A 12,117-nucleotide genomic window follows, 5' to 3' on the forward strand; every position below is an offset into this window, starting at 1 on the left:
TGCCCCACCGTAACTCCCTCCGCGAGCCGTCGCTGGTGGTGAGTTATTTTAGGCATACTCAACAGGTAATTGGTATTGATGGGTAAAATTTCAACAATTGGGTGCCTTTGCTAAATGTTCAAGAATGCAACGGTTTGCTGTCGCACATTGGGGCCTGACGGCGCAATGTGTACAGCTGAGTGGAGAGCATGGCGGAATGAGTCTGTCAAGTTCTATGGTAAGGCCAAACTCAAATGCTTGTGAAATGTTGTGCTTAATGTTCTCATTGCCCATGACCTGTTATTGCTGCTAAAGTGTATGGCCAAAACTGAAGTTCAAGTAATGTCGTGCAAGATTTACTTAATGCCTTGACAGGTTGATGCGGCTAAAACTTGATGCTGTGAATAATGTTTATATCCAAATAAGATGGTTTTCGCCTATTGGTCTGTGATGAATTTACCTGGTGATGTGAATAAAAAGGCTACGCCCTACAGTACAGGGAATCATGGGATCATGGCTTAACTGGCAGGCAGTAGTATGCACTGAGCCTGCGGAGCATCAGATGACCATCTAAGGGGTTTATGCGGAAGGGAATGGATGCCCTGTCCGGCATGCAAGCTTCATCAGTTTCCTCTCCTATCCATGTCAAGCTAATCCACTGGATACTTTTCTGTGCTCAGGTCAGTTATGCACACAGTGGTGCATGTATATATATCATAAGTGGCAAGTTTGATACTAGGGGAAAGAGAGGCATGGGGAGAAAGCGAGGCAAGGTCCAAAACAATGTTACATTCCATTGCCATATTCGTCCAACACTAACAGTCGCTATATGGCGTTATTCGTTACCAAACCAATACATAGGACTTGCCTCGTGGATAGTATTAGCCAGAGGGTCAGCTTGAGAGCTGGTGTCTCAACCTATGAACATGTCCTAGACGAGGTAACAGGTGCGCTGATAAACTTGCCAAGTCACGCAATATATATATAATCAGGCACATACATTATTTAGCACACCAGTATTTTTGGCCCTTTATACGGTTGCAGCATTTATACTCGCAGGTAAACAACTAGGAGTGGCAAATTGTTAAGCCAGGGAACAGTATTCCATAAAATTGGAGCCAAGTTTCTTTACATTCACACCGGTCATTATAAATTTATATTTAAGTACACAGCGGGATTGGGGCAAATTGCTGCTGTTGCTGCACTGACCCTTATTATTTGCAACTTATATTTGAAATGATTTTTCATTGAAATGTATAATAACTCTAACATTACTAAGGGAATAAGTGCATAAGGCGATTTTTCAATGAAAATCAGCACTAACGGCGTTTCGGATTAAGGAAATCAAGGGGGCAGGAGTAAGTGCGGTCCTGCTAGGTATCAGTTATGTAGCAAGCACAGTTATTGTGATACTTTGCCTTGTAGCTGGAGAATTCACTTCATAAAGTGGCCAACAATAACTACATTCTCAAAGGTAAGGAGCTCCCTGTCTGGTACCACCATAATTTGGTCACAGGTAACCCCGCAATAAGTTTGAAGGGTACAATGAGCCACCAAGCGCGGTGAACAAGTCTGTGAGGAGTTTGAATATGGAGATGGAAAAGCTGTTGATGGTTTCTTCAATAAGGTCCATTAGGCATACCTTGATACAGGCACAAAAATAGGAATTATAGCTGGTGGATGGGGTGCATCTGTCCAATGCAGGGTTGGAGCTATTCGCCCAACTATATTGGGGGCCATGGTTTTTTGAATCTGAAAGATGAAGCAACATTTAGGGGGAGGGCGAGAGTGCCAGTAGGATTCTGGGGGTCTGCTGCAATAAGGTATCCTTGGGGAACAGTGTGGGTATGTGCCCATGTTGCTTCGGCACCCATGCCCACTATTCTAACGTAAGTGCCGGAACCATGTCAATAACACAGGGCACAGTATGGGTTCTTACTGACGGCAACTTAAAAATAAATAAATAGAATGCCCGGGGCGATTGGTTCATCTCATCTCTTTCTCACTAGGAATTCGGTGGGGTTCAGTAGAATAATGTTCATTGGTATGAAAAGGGCAGGTGTTAAGGGAACAGTGTCAGCGTCAGGGGGGGAAGGGCGAGTGCGCCGGGGAGCTTCTCACCCTGTGGCGGAGCGCTGACCGTTTACAACAAAGGCGGATGCACAACAATGGAGGTGCAGCCATCCGAGGGACCCCTGGAAGGGGTATATTCAACGAGTGCAGTGGATAGGCGGGGAGAAGGGACTGACCTGACGGTAGTCCTGGACTCTACTGCCCTAACCCACCACGTATAGACTGAGTACAATCTTGAGGAGGATGCCTGTTTTTGAGGTACCTCGGAGGGCCGGTGCGGTATGCGGTGCCCTGGATGTCAAATAATGCAACTGTTGTCTGTAGCGCGTTGGGGCCTGACGGCGCAATGTGCGCAACACAGAGGGAATTTGACGACCTAGACGTTCAAGTTCAAATGTATGGTCAAGTTCCTGTGTATGGCCGAGTTAAAAGATAAAGGGTAAGCTCGAAATGTACGGCCAAGTTGTTCCAGTGTACGGCTGAGTTGAATGTAATGTCGTACCTAATTCACTTACTGCTGTTGACATGTTTATGCAGATAAAGTGTGATGCTGTGAATTGTTCTTATATATCCAGGAAGGTTACTTTTCCTTGGTAATGGTCTATGATGATTCACTTGGATTGATGTGAATAAAAAGTCTACGCCGTGGACAACATATCATGATTCCGAGAGTTTTTTGGGGCGTAGCGGGCAGTAAGGTGAAGGAATTTGGGGAGGAGGGAATGTCACGATGTGCGCACACTATGTAGAATTACTCCAATCTCGATTCTGTGAATGACAAGGTGGGATAAATTCTCACAAATTGCTGCTGTGCCCAAATAAAACGTCGCTTTGCAAAAACGTATTTTCCATTGGATCTTTGTAGATAAATGGTACACCTGTAATGGTATGGGTGCACTAGTTCTTTATTGACACGTAAAGAGTGACAACTGCCGCTATTTGTCTGCTGCATTAAGCCTGTCTTACATAGCTAACCGGAATATATTGTGTTAGTTTATTAAGCTGTTGGCTTTACACAAAACGGAACAGCTGGTAAATTCATCGCTGAATCGTGTGATTATGACTGCATTTCAATCCTCAAGGGAGTGACAATCTCTCACAGACGGAAAGGGCACAGTATAAATAAACATAGCCTCGCAATGAGAAGAGCCGCACAGTTTCAGAAACTAAAGGCAGGCGCTTAACTGACAAATAGTGTAGAGCCATGCTTAGAGAGTCGGACAGTTTACTGTGGAACAGCAGCCTCCTCGAGAATTCTTCAGCCAAAGTGCCTAGCCCTCCTCCTATCGATAACAGCACCAACTTCCTGTTTCCGCTCAGCACGGTTATAGTCCTCACTCTGCTGATGTGCGTGATGAGTTTGACTACAGTGTTAGGGAACATTCTGGTGATTGTGGCTTTTGTAGTCGATAAAAGTTTGCGAAACCACAGCTGCTACTTCCTCCTCAACCTGGCAATCTGTGATTTGTTTGTAGGTATGTTTTATTTATTTTCATGAATTGCTTCTTAAGATGTTTATTTTATTATTTTATTTTAAGTGTTTGATGTGTTTTGCTACCAATGAACAGCGGAGCTCTTTTGGGAGACTATTTTATTGAAGCTAGAATATTTTAAGCATGAATTATTCTGCACAGGACAGAACAATATGTGGATTCTGGCTGAGACCGTATTGAAGAAAACAGGATGGGAGGGCGAGAAGCGGCTGGAAAAGATATTTGGAGGAGTATTAGACAGCACACTGTCGATGAGACTTTTACATACTTACAGTGCACCTTTAAAAAACATGAAATATTACATACATTTGCAGCACTACATCACAGGGTGTGTTGCATTTTACACTTGAACCATAATACAGGATTTCTCTTTAATTCTAATGTTTAATATACCTTAGATATTCATAATATATGTACAGTATCTCGGTTTTCGCTAAGAGAGATGCGTATGTTTATACTCTGGATAAGCACTTCGGGGCAGATTTACAAGCCCCTTGCTCCACTTTTGCGTCATTTTTAACATGGGAAAAGTGACGCAAACGTGGCGCAAGGGGCTTGTAAATCTGCCCCTTAGGAGTCGAGACGAAAGTCTTCGCGGAGATATTTTTTCACAGTTGCTGCATTTGCAGTAAATGGTTCCGAAAAAAAATATGAAATCCCAAGCTTTATCGACCGCCTACTATTGTCTCTGTTGATTAATTTTACATTCACCTCTTCCCGCTGTTTACAATGGAGTTGATAGCATCCCTAGTTTACAGCCTTTGTTCACAGGTTTTGAGCGATAGGACCTATCAGGGGACTATGAACGTGTCCAGTGTGCATATGTGATATTCAATGATATTTGATGATATTGCAAATCGCTACACACTTGATCATACATCTTCATTTCCAGCATGAAGCTGGACAGACACACTCGCCAGCGGCATTACAAGTTATATAGAATTTCAGCGAGTGGGTTTGAAATGTACACTAGAGGCAAACTAACACATGTGATTCCCCTGGGAAGAAAATCCATACCTCCACATTTAACAGTGAGCGAGATACTCGTTATCAAGACTTGTAAATGTTACTGTGCATATTGTATTACTGTCAAAGGTGAGAAAGTCAACATATCTCATAGAATGTCTCTGATCCAACAAGACTATAAGTCCATATGTAAATAAATGGAACGTGTAAGTAAACAGCATCATGACTTTTTGGAAACAGCGTTTTTAATTCTCAGGAATTCTCTCGAATGTATTTATTGATCGATAACGTTGATCGGGCGTTATACACGAACAGCAGATTCATCAAAAAACTCTAGGGATTGTCTATTCATTGGCATGCAACACATACAACTCACAGAAATGAGGGAAACCCGAATAACCCGTTCCATGCTATACTATGGTATGTTACAAAGTGGGTGCAGCTATGGAAGTTAAGGTCTCAACAACCTCAGTACCAAGCTGTGTCTGCATGTTCATAATCTTACCTTAATGTCCTACTTGATTCTAAGATTTATTTTCACAGTTATTTTAGTGTGCATCTTTTGTTCCTATTAGGATTTGATTTATGATTGCATGTTCTTGCTCTCATTGTCCTTGCCCATGTCCCCCATTTTATAGGTGTGAGTTACCCCACAGAGGTCTTAGTCGGGGGAAGGTAGTCTCGTGATTTACTGATAACCTATGGCAGTTTGCAGACGTGAGGGACACACTATTGTGTTTGTGATTTTTCATCAGATTGTGGTATGCTTGTCAGTGTCTTGAGGTCCCAAGATGATATTCTTGCCAGCGCGGATCCTCTGTTATGGCGGAGGAATGTCGCCCCCATGCCAGCAGAGACAAACTTTAAATACAAAATGTTAGTGAAACTTTGTTATTATCATTTTATTTTGATTCATGCAGCTGAGTCTTGGGGATGGGGCCATCCAGATGACAGTACTGTAGCAAGTATGGAGGAAAAGAAGTGGGTACTGCTGAAAGTGTTCATATCGGTATCGCCGGCTGTCTTAGGATGGTCAAACTGATATGAGCACTGAGATTTTTCCAGCATTCCTGGGTGGAGAACAGCAGGCACAGGCTCCCAGTCCCTGTGAGAGCACAAAACCAGCCCGCTCAGGCCAATCCTGGCACTTCTGTCATTCTGGGTAATAGTATTGCCTGCATGGGAGCAGCATCTGGATTGGCCATAGGGGAGCCTGGGAGCATCAACCTGTGCACTAGCAGTAGAGCCAAAGGAGCAGAAGAGTGGTGATGTGGTGGCTGGAAGGTACGTTTTTTATGTTTTGTTTTGCTATTGTCCCCCCAGCTGCCCCACCACTTTTCCCTGAGAGCAGTTGCTATTGATTAATACTAATCTTGTATGTTAAGGAGGTTGGTTCATAGACACTGGAAGTTGAAGGGTTGGGGGGTGCTGCAGTACCTCCCCCCAAAAATGCAGGAATTCACATAATGAAAGAGCAGTATAGAGGCTTTAAATTTAGTTTTATCTTGATTAGAGGTCGATTTTGGATCATATTTCCTGACAATTTGCTGCTTATTCTTTTAAGATGGGTATTGATTTTTACTATTCCTTCTCTGACTGCAAAGTGAGAGGCTTTGGTAAAGTGAGGTATGCGACAAGGAGGTGCACAGAGTGTAAAAAAAACCTGGAAGATGTGTTTTTTTCTAACACACAGCTACATTTAAATACCTGTAAATGAACTTTACAAATATTTCACATTTATCAGCAGTTAAGAAATCACAAATGAAGCACTTTCTTCTGTAATGCTGAAGTGTGATGGAGACAAAAATGTTAAAAGGATCCAAACAAAGCAAAATACATAAATGTGTGATGAGCAAATCATAAGTATTTAAGGAAACCGTTTTCCACATATCCTTTGCTACCACACCATTTGTGACATGTGCTCTAAATCGGCTACTAACCAACCATAGTGTTCTCCTGATGAATGTGCGTGGTTCATTTGCTACACTTGTTTTTTTATGTGATGCTTGGAATTTTCACAATTCCTATGACTTCAGTAATGTAATATTGATGGCGGCACCCCCAGCTTGATATTTGTTCCAGCACCACTAGGTTGGATGTATGTATCTTTCCAGGTTTCAAGCCCAACCCATAGTTACAGTATCTACAACATTTATGCTTCCCACTGACTCTTCTTAGGTATCAAAGCGCCTAAGCCATATTTCCGCTGAGAATATATACAGAGCCAATACAATTCCAAATGGTGGGAAAGAAAGTGCACCATTAAAGAGGCAGCTGGCACTTTGTGACCCACCCAGGAAGAGGGTGGTTGGTGGGAGAAAGGCGGGTCAGTGACCCACTCTGTGGAAAAACAATGTGGGTCATGTAGTCAACAGAAAAATTTAGACTTGGGAGTGCAACCATGACCACGCAATCTGGGCTAGTAACCCCTCCATCAGCTGTTTCAGGACAGCATGAGGCTCGGTGCATTCAGGGCCAGCACCTACCATCAAGGGTCTCCTCTAACACCCCTCATTAGATGGGTGCTACATGGTGAGTACCAGGTGGTCTGCTTAGTAGGTGTCTCATGTTAGTTTCTCTATAACTTTGAAAACGCTACTGGGCATGGGCTCCCAACAGTAAGGCCAAGCCACTGACCTAATAATAAACTGAACAATCGCCAATGCTGTTATCCTCAATCTAGTAACAGTATTGGCGATTGTTTAGTTTCTCTATAACAGCACACTACAATGATCTGTGAAAAGGTAAATCAGCTAATCCGACTAGAGACTGGCATCAATATTCTCTTTCGGGAGTACGTCTGGGAACCAATGACAGGAAGATTTCCAGCTGTACTGCTGGAAACATTTAAATATTTCTTTAATTCATAAATCCTCCCAGTTCAAAGTAGTGCTTCTGCAGTTCTGACATCTATGGGTGAGGATTTACTAATTTCTTAGCGAATCAGGGGCAAAATGTATGAGAACATTGTCAAATGGTTTTAGCAGCGAGACAAGTAAAACAATGTTGTGTTGTGGTAGCAGTGGAAAAGAAGAGGTTGATGATTTTTGCAATGTGTGGTCTGAGGTGTGCTGCGGTCTTGAAATGTTAGAAGTGCACATAAAGGACTAGATAAAGACAATAGTACTAAAAATGCAACAACAACAATGCACATTATTATTTTTAATATTATGTCTCAATTTCCAATGTTCAGCAGACATTATTGATTTGCATGTTTTGTACATTTGTTAAATAATTTTTAATTCCACAAAATTCTAGTCACTACTCTCAGCTAATATGGGCCGGACTGGCCATAGTGGACATCGAGCGTCCCATACCCCCTCCCCCCACCCGGGTCTGGCACTACAAAATGGCAGGGCTGCTTTGGGTTCCCAGTCCAGCACTTCAGGTAATGTTCATTACATGTAGGTTAAATATTTGTATTACCGTCCCATTCCTGACAGGAACCAACCGTATGAAAATAAGTCTAGGCCGCATTCTAAAAAGGAAAGTCCATGCCAAACATCTAAGTCACACCAACTCTCTAGGGTAACAAACTGCCCCTAATTTAAAGTGAGACTGTTGGCTTTGCTGCAATTTACACCCATCAGTTAGACATTTAAGTGCATTTTATGAGCCTCTCTAAAAAGGGGTAAGATTGTTTTTGTTGTTTGATGGCTGTATTATCGCAACTAGCAGTATCTGGTTTCCTGTATTTTTCTGAATATCTCCATAAACAGACTTCACATTATTTTCTCTTCCATGCATTAAAGTGAGTGTTCCAATGAACTCCCCATTCCTGCATCAGTGCAGCTTGATGTACTTGTATGATTTATTAACAAATTACTTCAGCACCCATAGGCAGAAATCCCATCAATGTGCTGTGTGCAGGCTGCTATGGAAAGTCAGTGTTTTTTGCCTATTGTCTTTCTAATGATCTACAGTGATGACAGCGCCTTCTTATTAAAAAAAAAAAATGATCATGTGCTTTTCGCATTCTAGTATTTTTGCACCACTGATGGGATGAAAAGGGTGGGATCTTCAAACATCAATCAACTGAGCAAGGTATGGAAATCGACAGGGTGATCCCTCACTGTGAACTTTAGGCCTTCTTAGAAATGAGCCCTAGAAAACTCTTAAAGGTGGGGAAGGGGGGCTGGTAACCTTTTGTAGTGTAGCTTGGATGATGGTTTGTTGAAGGTGAAAATAGCCTTACTTCAATGGCCATTTGAGGCCTGGACTGGCTCTTTAGGTCTTAGTGCAAGACATTCCAGAATTGGCCACTAAATGACTAAACACTCTGAAGGTTGTGTCCCATGCCTCTTCCTGTTAAGGCTGCTCTGTTTACACATTGCTGCTGTGCATTCGTGAGGGCTGTAGGTGGGAATGTTGAGTGTGTCAGCGTTTGAATTACAAATGATCCAGAATGTTTAAAGCCATAATATACAAATTGACTGACGTTGATGGAGTTGTGCATTACCAGGATATTCAGGCGATAATAAAGAAGCTCAATCAGTTTCTTCGTTGCAAAAGTCTTTATTTGATATAATTCCAGAATATAAAAGCAACAGCCAACGCGTTTCGTTCTTAGAACTTCGTCAGGGCAGTCAGTAAGTTGCTTAAAGATCGTCTCAATCTGTCCTGCCTGTAGAGTGTGGCAGTCTTTCAAGAACGTGTGCCACCTTGATAAGGGCCACGTTAAAGAGCTGTCAGTAAGTCGTCTCTACAAGGTGCCGGATATCTCCTAGAAACGGTTTTAGGAGATATCCTGCACCTCGTGGAGACGACTTACTGACAGCTCTATACATTGGGAGGGGAGCTACCCCGGAACAAGTTATGAGTGACCAAAAAGCAGGGGGCTACTAATTTTCCTGGATGCACCTCTGAACAGGAAAACACTCTCTGCACAAGAAATAAACCCATCTTGGATTTTAGCAGTAAGGTGCACTGTGGGATTATTTGCAGTACAGCAGAGAGGGACTGTTGAAAAAGTAGGTTGGTTTGCCCAGAGAACCTTTACCCCATTATGAGTTTCAAAGGGAAGCGAATGGTCCAGGTATCCTGGTTCTGGATATGAATTCCTAAGGTACTGGAGGAACTTTGCTCGAAGCTCTAGACCTTTTCAGCCTCGTATTAGCAAGTAGGGGTGAGGGTGTGAGTCCATGTTCCTCCCTTCCAAGCAATCTGTTTTGGTAAGTAGGATAATTCCTTTTTATAACACAGAAATGTAGTCCAAATTTGTTTGAGTGATAGTAGTTGTTTTATTTTTATTCACCGCTTTATTGATCCATTTCACTCTTTTTGACTTACTTGATGGAAGGTGTTTCGAGAAAGGGAACAGCTAACACATGTTTCGCACTATGTGGCAAGTTGAGCCAGTGCTTTCTCAGGGCTAATCATTATGTTCAAAATCATGCTGTCTGGCGATGGTTGAATACATTTCAATTTGTTTCAGGGCAACATGTAAAAACATCCGAAATATCACACTGCGGGAGCGCCTTGGCTACAGATTTATCCCGGGATTTTTTGAAAATCTGAAATTTCGGATGTTTTTACATGTTGACCTGAAACACAACTGCAGGTTACAGGGTTATTATTCTTTTTTCTGTCCAGGACCTCCAGGCTTTATCTGGTGGTCCCAAACAGAAAGAAAGTCTTTCAAAATACCTGAACTAAAACAAATAAAAATTTTCTTATGTATAAAAACCTCCTCTGACCTCACACAACCCAAGGTTTAAACTTTAACAAAATTAAAAATGACAAATTAGAACAAAAATCAAAAGTGAAAATCTTAAAAATACATGATTTATTTATAAGAATCCAAGTTCTGTACAGAAGTACCATGCAGCCAGATTAAAACAATGTCAATACATATAGACATATTAAAAAGATTAAAAAGAAAACACAAGTTTTCGACGCAGCGTTTCGGTGAATATTTTACACCTTCATCAGGACAGTTTTCTATACAATAGAAAAAACATACAATTAGCATTTTATTCTCAACATTGTTGCATATACAGTGAAAATACTAACTACATACAAGAGGTAACATTTCTCCCTTTTTATATGGCAGGCTAAAGGTACTATTAACAAACAATTGTAAGATGAGATTCAAGGGTTGGTGATATGGGCTTGTGGAGCGAAAGATCGACATTTAATTTTTTTGTTATAAGCACAAAGGCTACATACATTTTTGAATTATTTCTAAGTATTACCTTGTGTCTTTATCTAAAAAAGAGGGACATATCTCATACCTCAAAAGTAATTAATTTTTCTGTATATATATATATATATATATATACATACTGCTCAAGGGTCGGCCACACGGTGAAAGAGCACTCGAACAGTTGAAAGGTTTGACCCATGACCTTTATTTTCAGTATGAACTGCTCACGTTCGTAGGCTGGATTTGCAGAAACTCCGCCTCGCCTGACGCGTTTCGATACTTTCTTCCTCAGAGGCTTTATGACGAAGTTTGCGTGCGACACTCCCAAGGATTTGTGGGAGTTGAAGTCCTTAATGTTCCTTTATGGATGCACTGTCTTTACTGCCACTCTGTATGAGCCCAAAGCTCTGATGAGCCCCCACTCACGACGCAGTTCTCATCTTGGTCAGCTGTTTCCACAAACGAGGCAGGTAACATCCCAACTCGTGGCCCCCGTGTTAGACAGGGTGGTGCTCCTTCGCGGCTGTGCTGCCGCTAATATACTGCTCAAGGGTCGGCCACACGGTGAAAGAGCACTCGAACAGTTGAAAGGTTTGACCCATGACCTTTATTTTCAGTATGAACTGCTCACGTTCGTAGGCTGGATTTGCAGAAACTCCGCCTCGCCTGACGCGTTTGGATACTTTCTTCCTCAGAGGCTTTATGACGAAGTTTGCGTGCGACACTCCCAAGGATTTGTGGGAGTTGAAGTCCTTAATGTTCCTTTATGGATGCACTGTCTTTACTGCCACTCTGTATGAGCCCAAAGCTCTGATGAGCCCCCACTCACGACGCAGTTCTCATCTTGGTCAGCTGTTTCCACAAACGAGGCAGGTAACATCCCAACTCGTGGCCCCCGTGTTAGACAGGGTGGTGCTCCTTCGCGGCTGTGCTGCCGCTAATATACTGCTCAAGGGTCGGCCACACGGTGAAAGAGCACTCGAACAGTTGAAAGGTTTGACCCATGACCTTTATTTTCAGTATGAACTGCTCACGTTCGTAGGCTGGATTTGCAGAAACTCCGCCTCGCCTGACGCGTTTCGATACTTTCTTCCTCAGAGGCTTTATGACGAAGTTTGCGTGCGACACTCCCAAGGATTTGTGGGAGTTGAAGTCCTTAATGTTCCTTTATGGATGCACTGTCTTTACTGCCACTCTGTATGAGCCCAAAGCTCTGATGAGCCCCCACTCACGACGCAGTTCTCATCTTGGTCAGCTGTTTCCACAAACGAGGCAGGTAACATCCCAACTCGTGGCCCCCGTGTTAGACAGGGTGGTGCTCCTTCGCGGCTGTGCTGCCGCTATACTGCTCAAGGGTCGGCCACACGGTGAAAGAGCACTCGAACAGTTGAAAGGTTTGACCCATGACCTTTATTTTCAGTATGAACTGCTCACGTTCGTAGGCTGGATTTGCAGAAACTC

The 12,117-nt window shown here is 42.6% G+C and overlaps 1 protein-coding gene across 1 annotated transcript in view; it reads left to right on the forward strand.

Moving 5' to 3' along the window:
• Positions 1–3,256: 3,256 nt before the first annotated feature.
• LOC147724057 (histamine H3 receptor-like) overlaps positions 3,257–12,117 on the forward strand; it is a 154,424-nt gene continuing 145,563 nt past the window's right edge. The window contains exon 1 of the mRNA XM_086917984.1: positions 3,257–3,527. Within this exon, the coding sequence (XP_086774110.1) occupies positions 3,257–3,527 (271 nt within the window). The remainder of the gene's footprint in view (positions 3,528–12,117) is intronic.

Source organism: Lissotriton vulgaris, chromosome 4_1 (assembly GCF_964263255.1).
Source record: "Lissotriton vulgaris chromosome 4_1, aLisVul1.2, whole genome shotgun sequence".
Classification (NCBI taxonomy): domain Eukaryota; kingdom Metazoa; phylum Chordata; class Amphibia; order Caudata; family Salamandridae; genus Lissotriton; species Lissotriton vulgaris.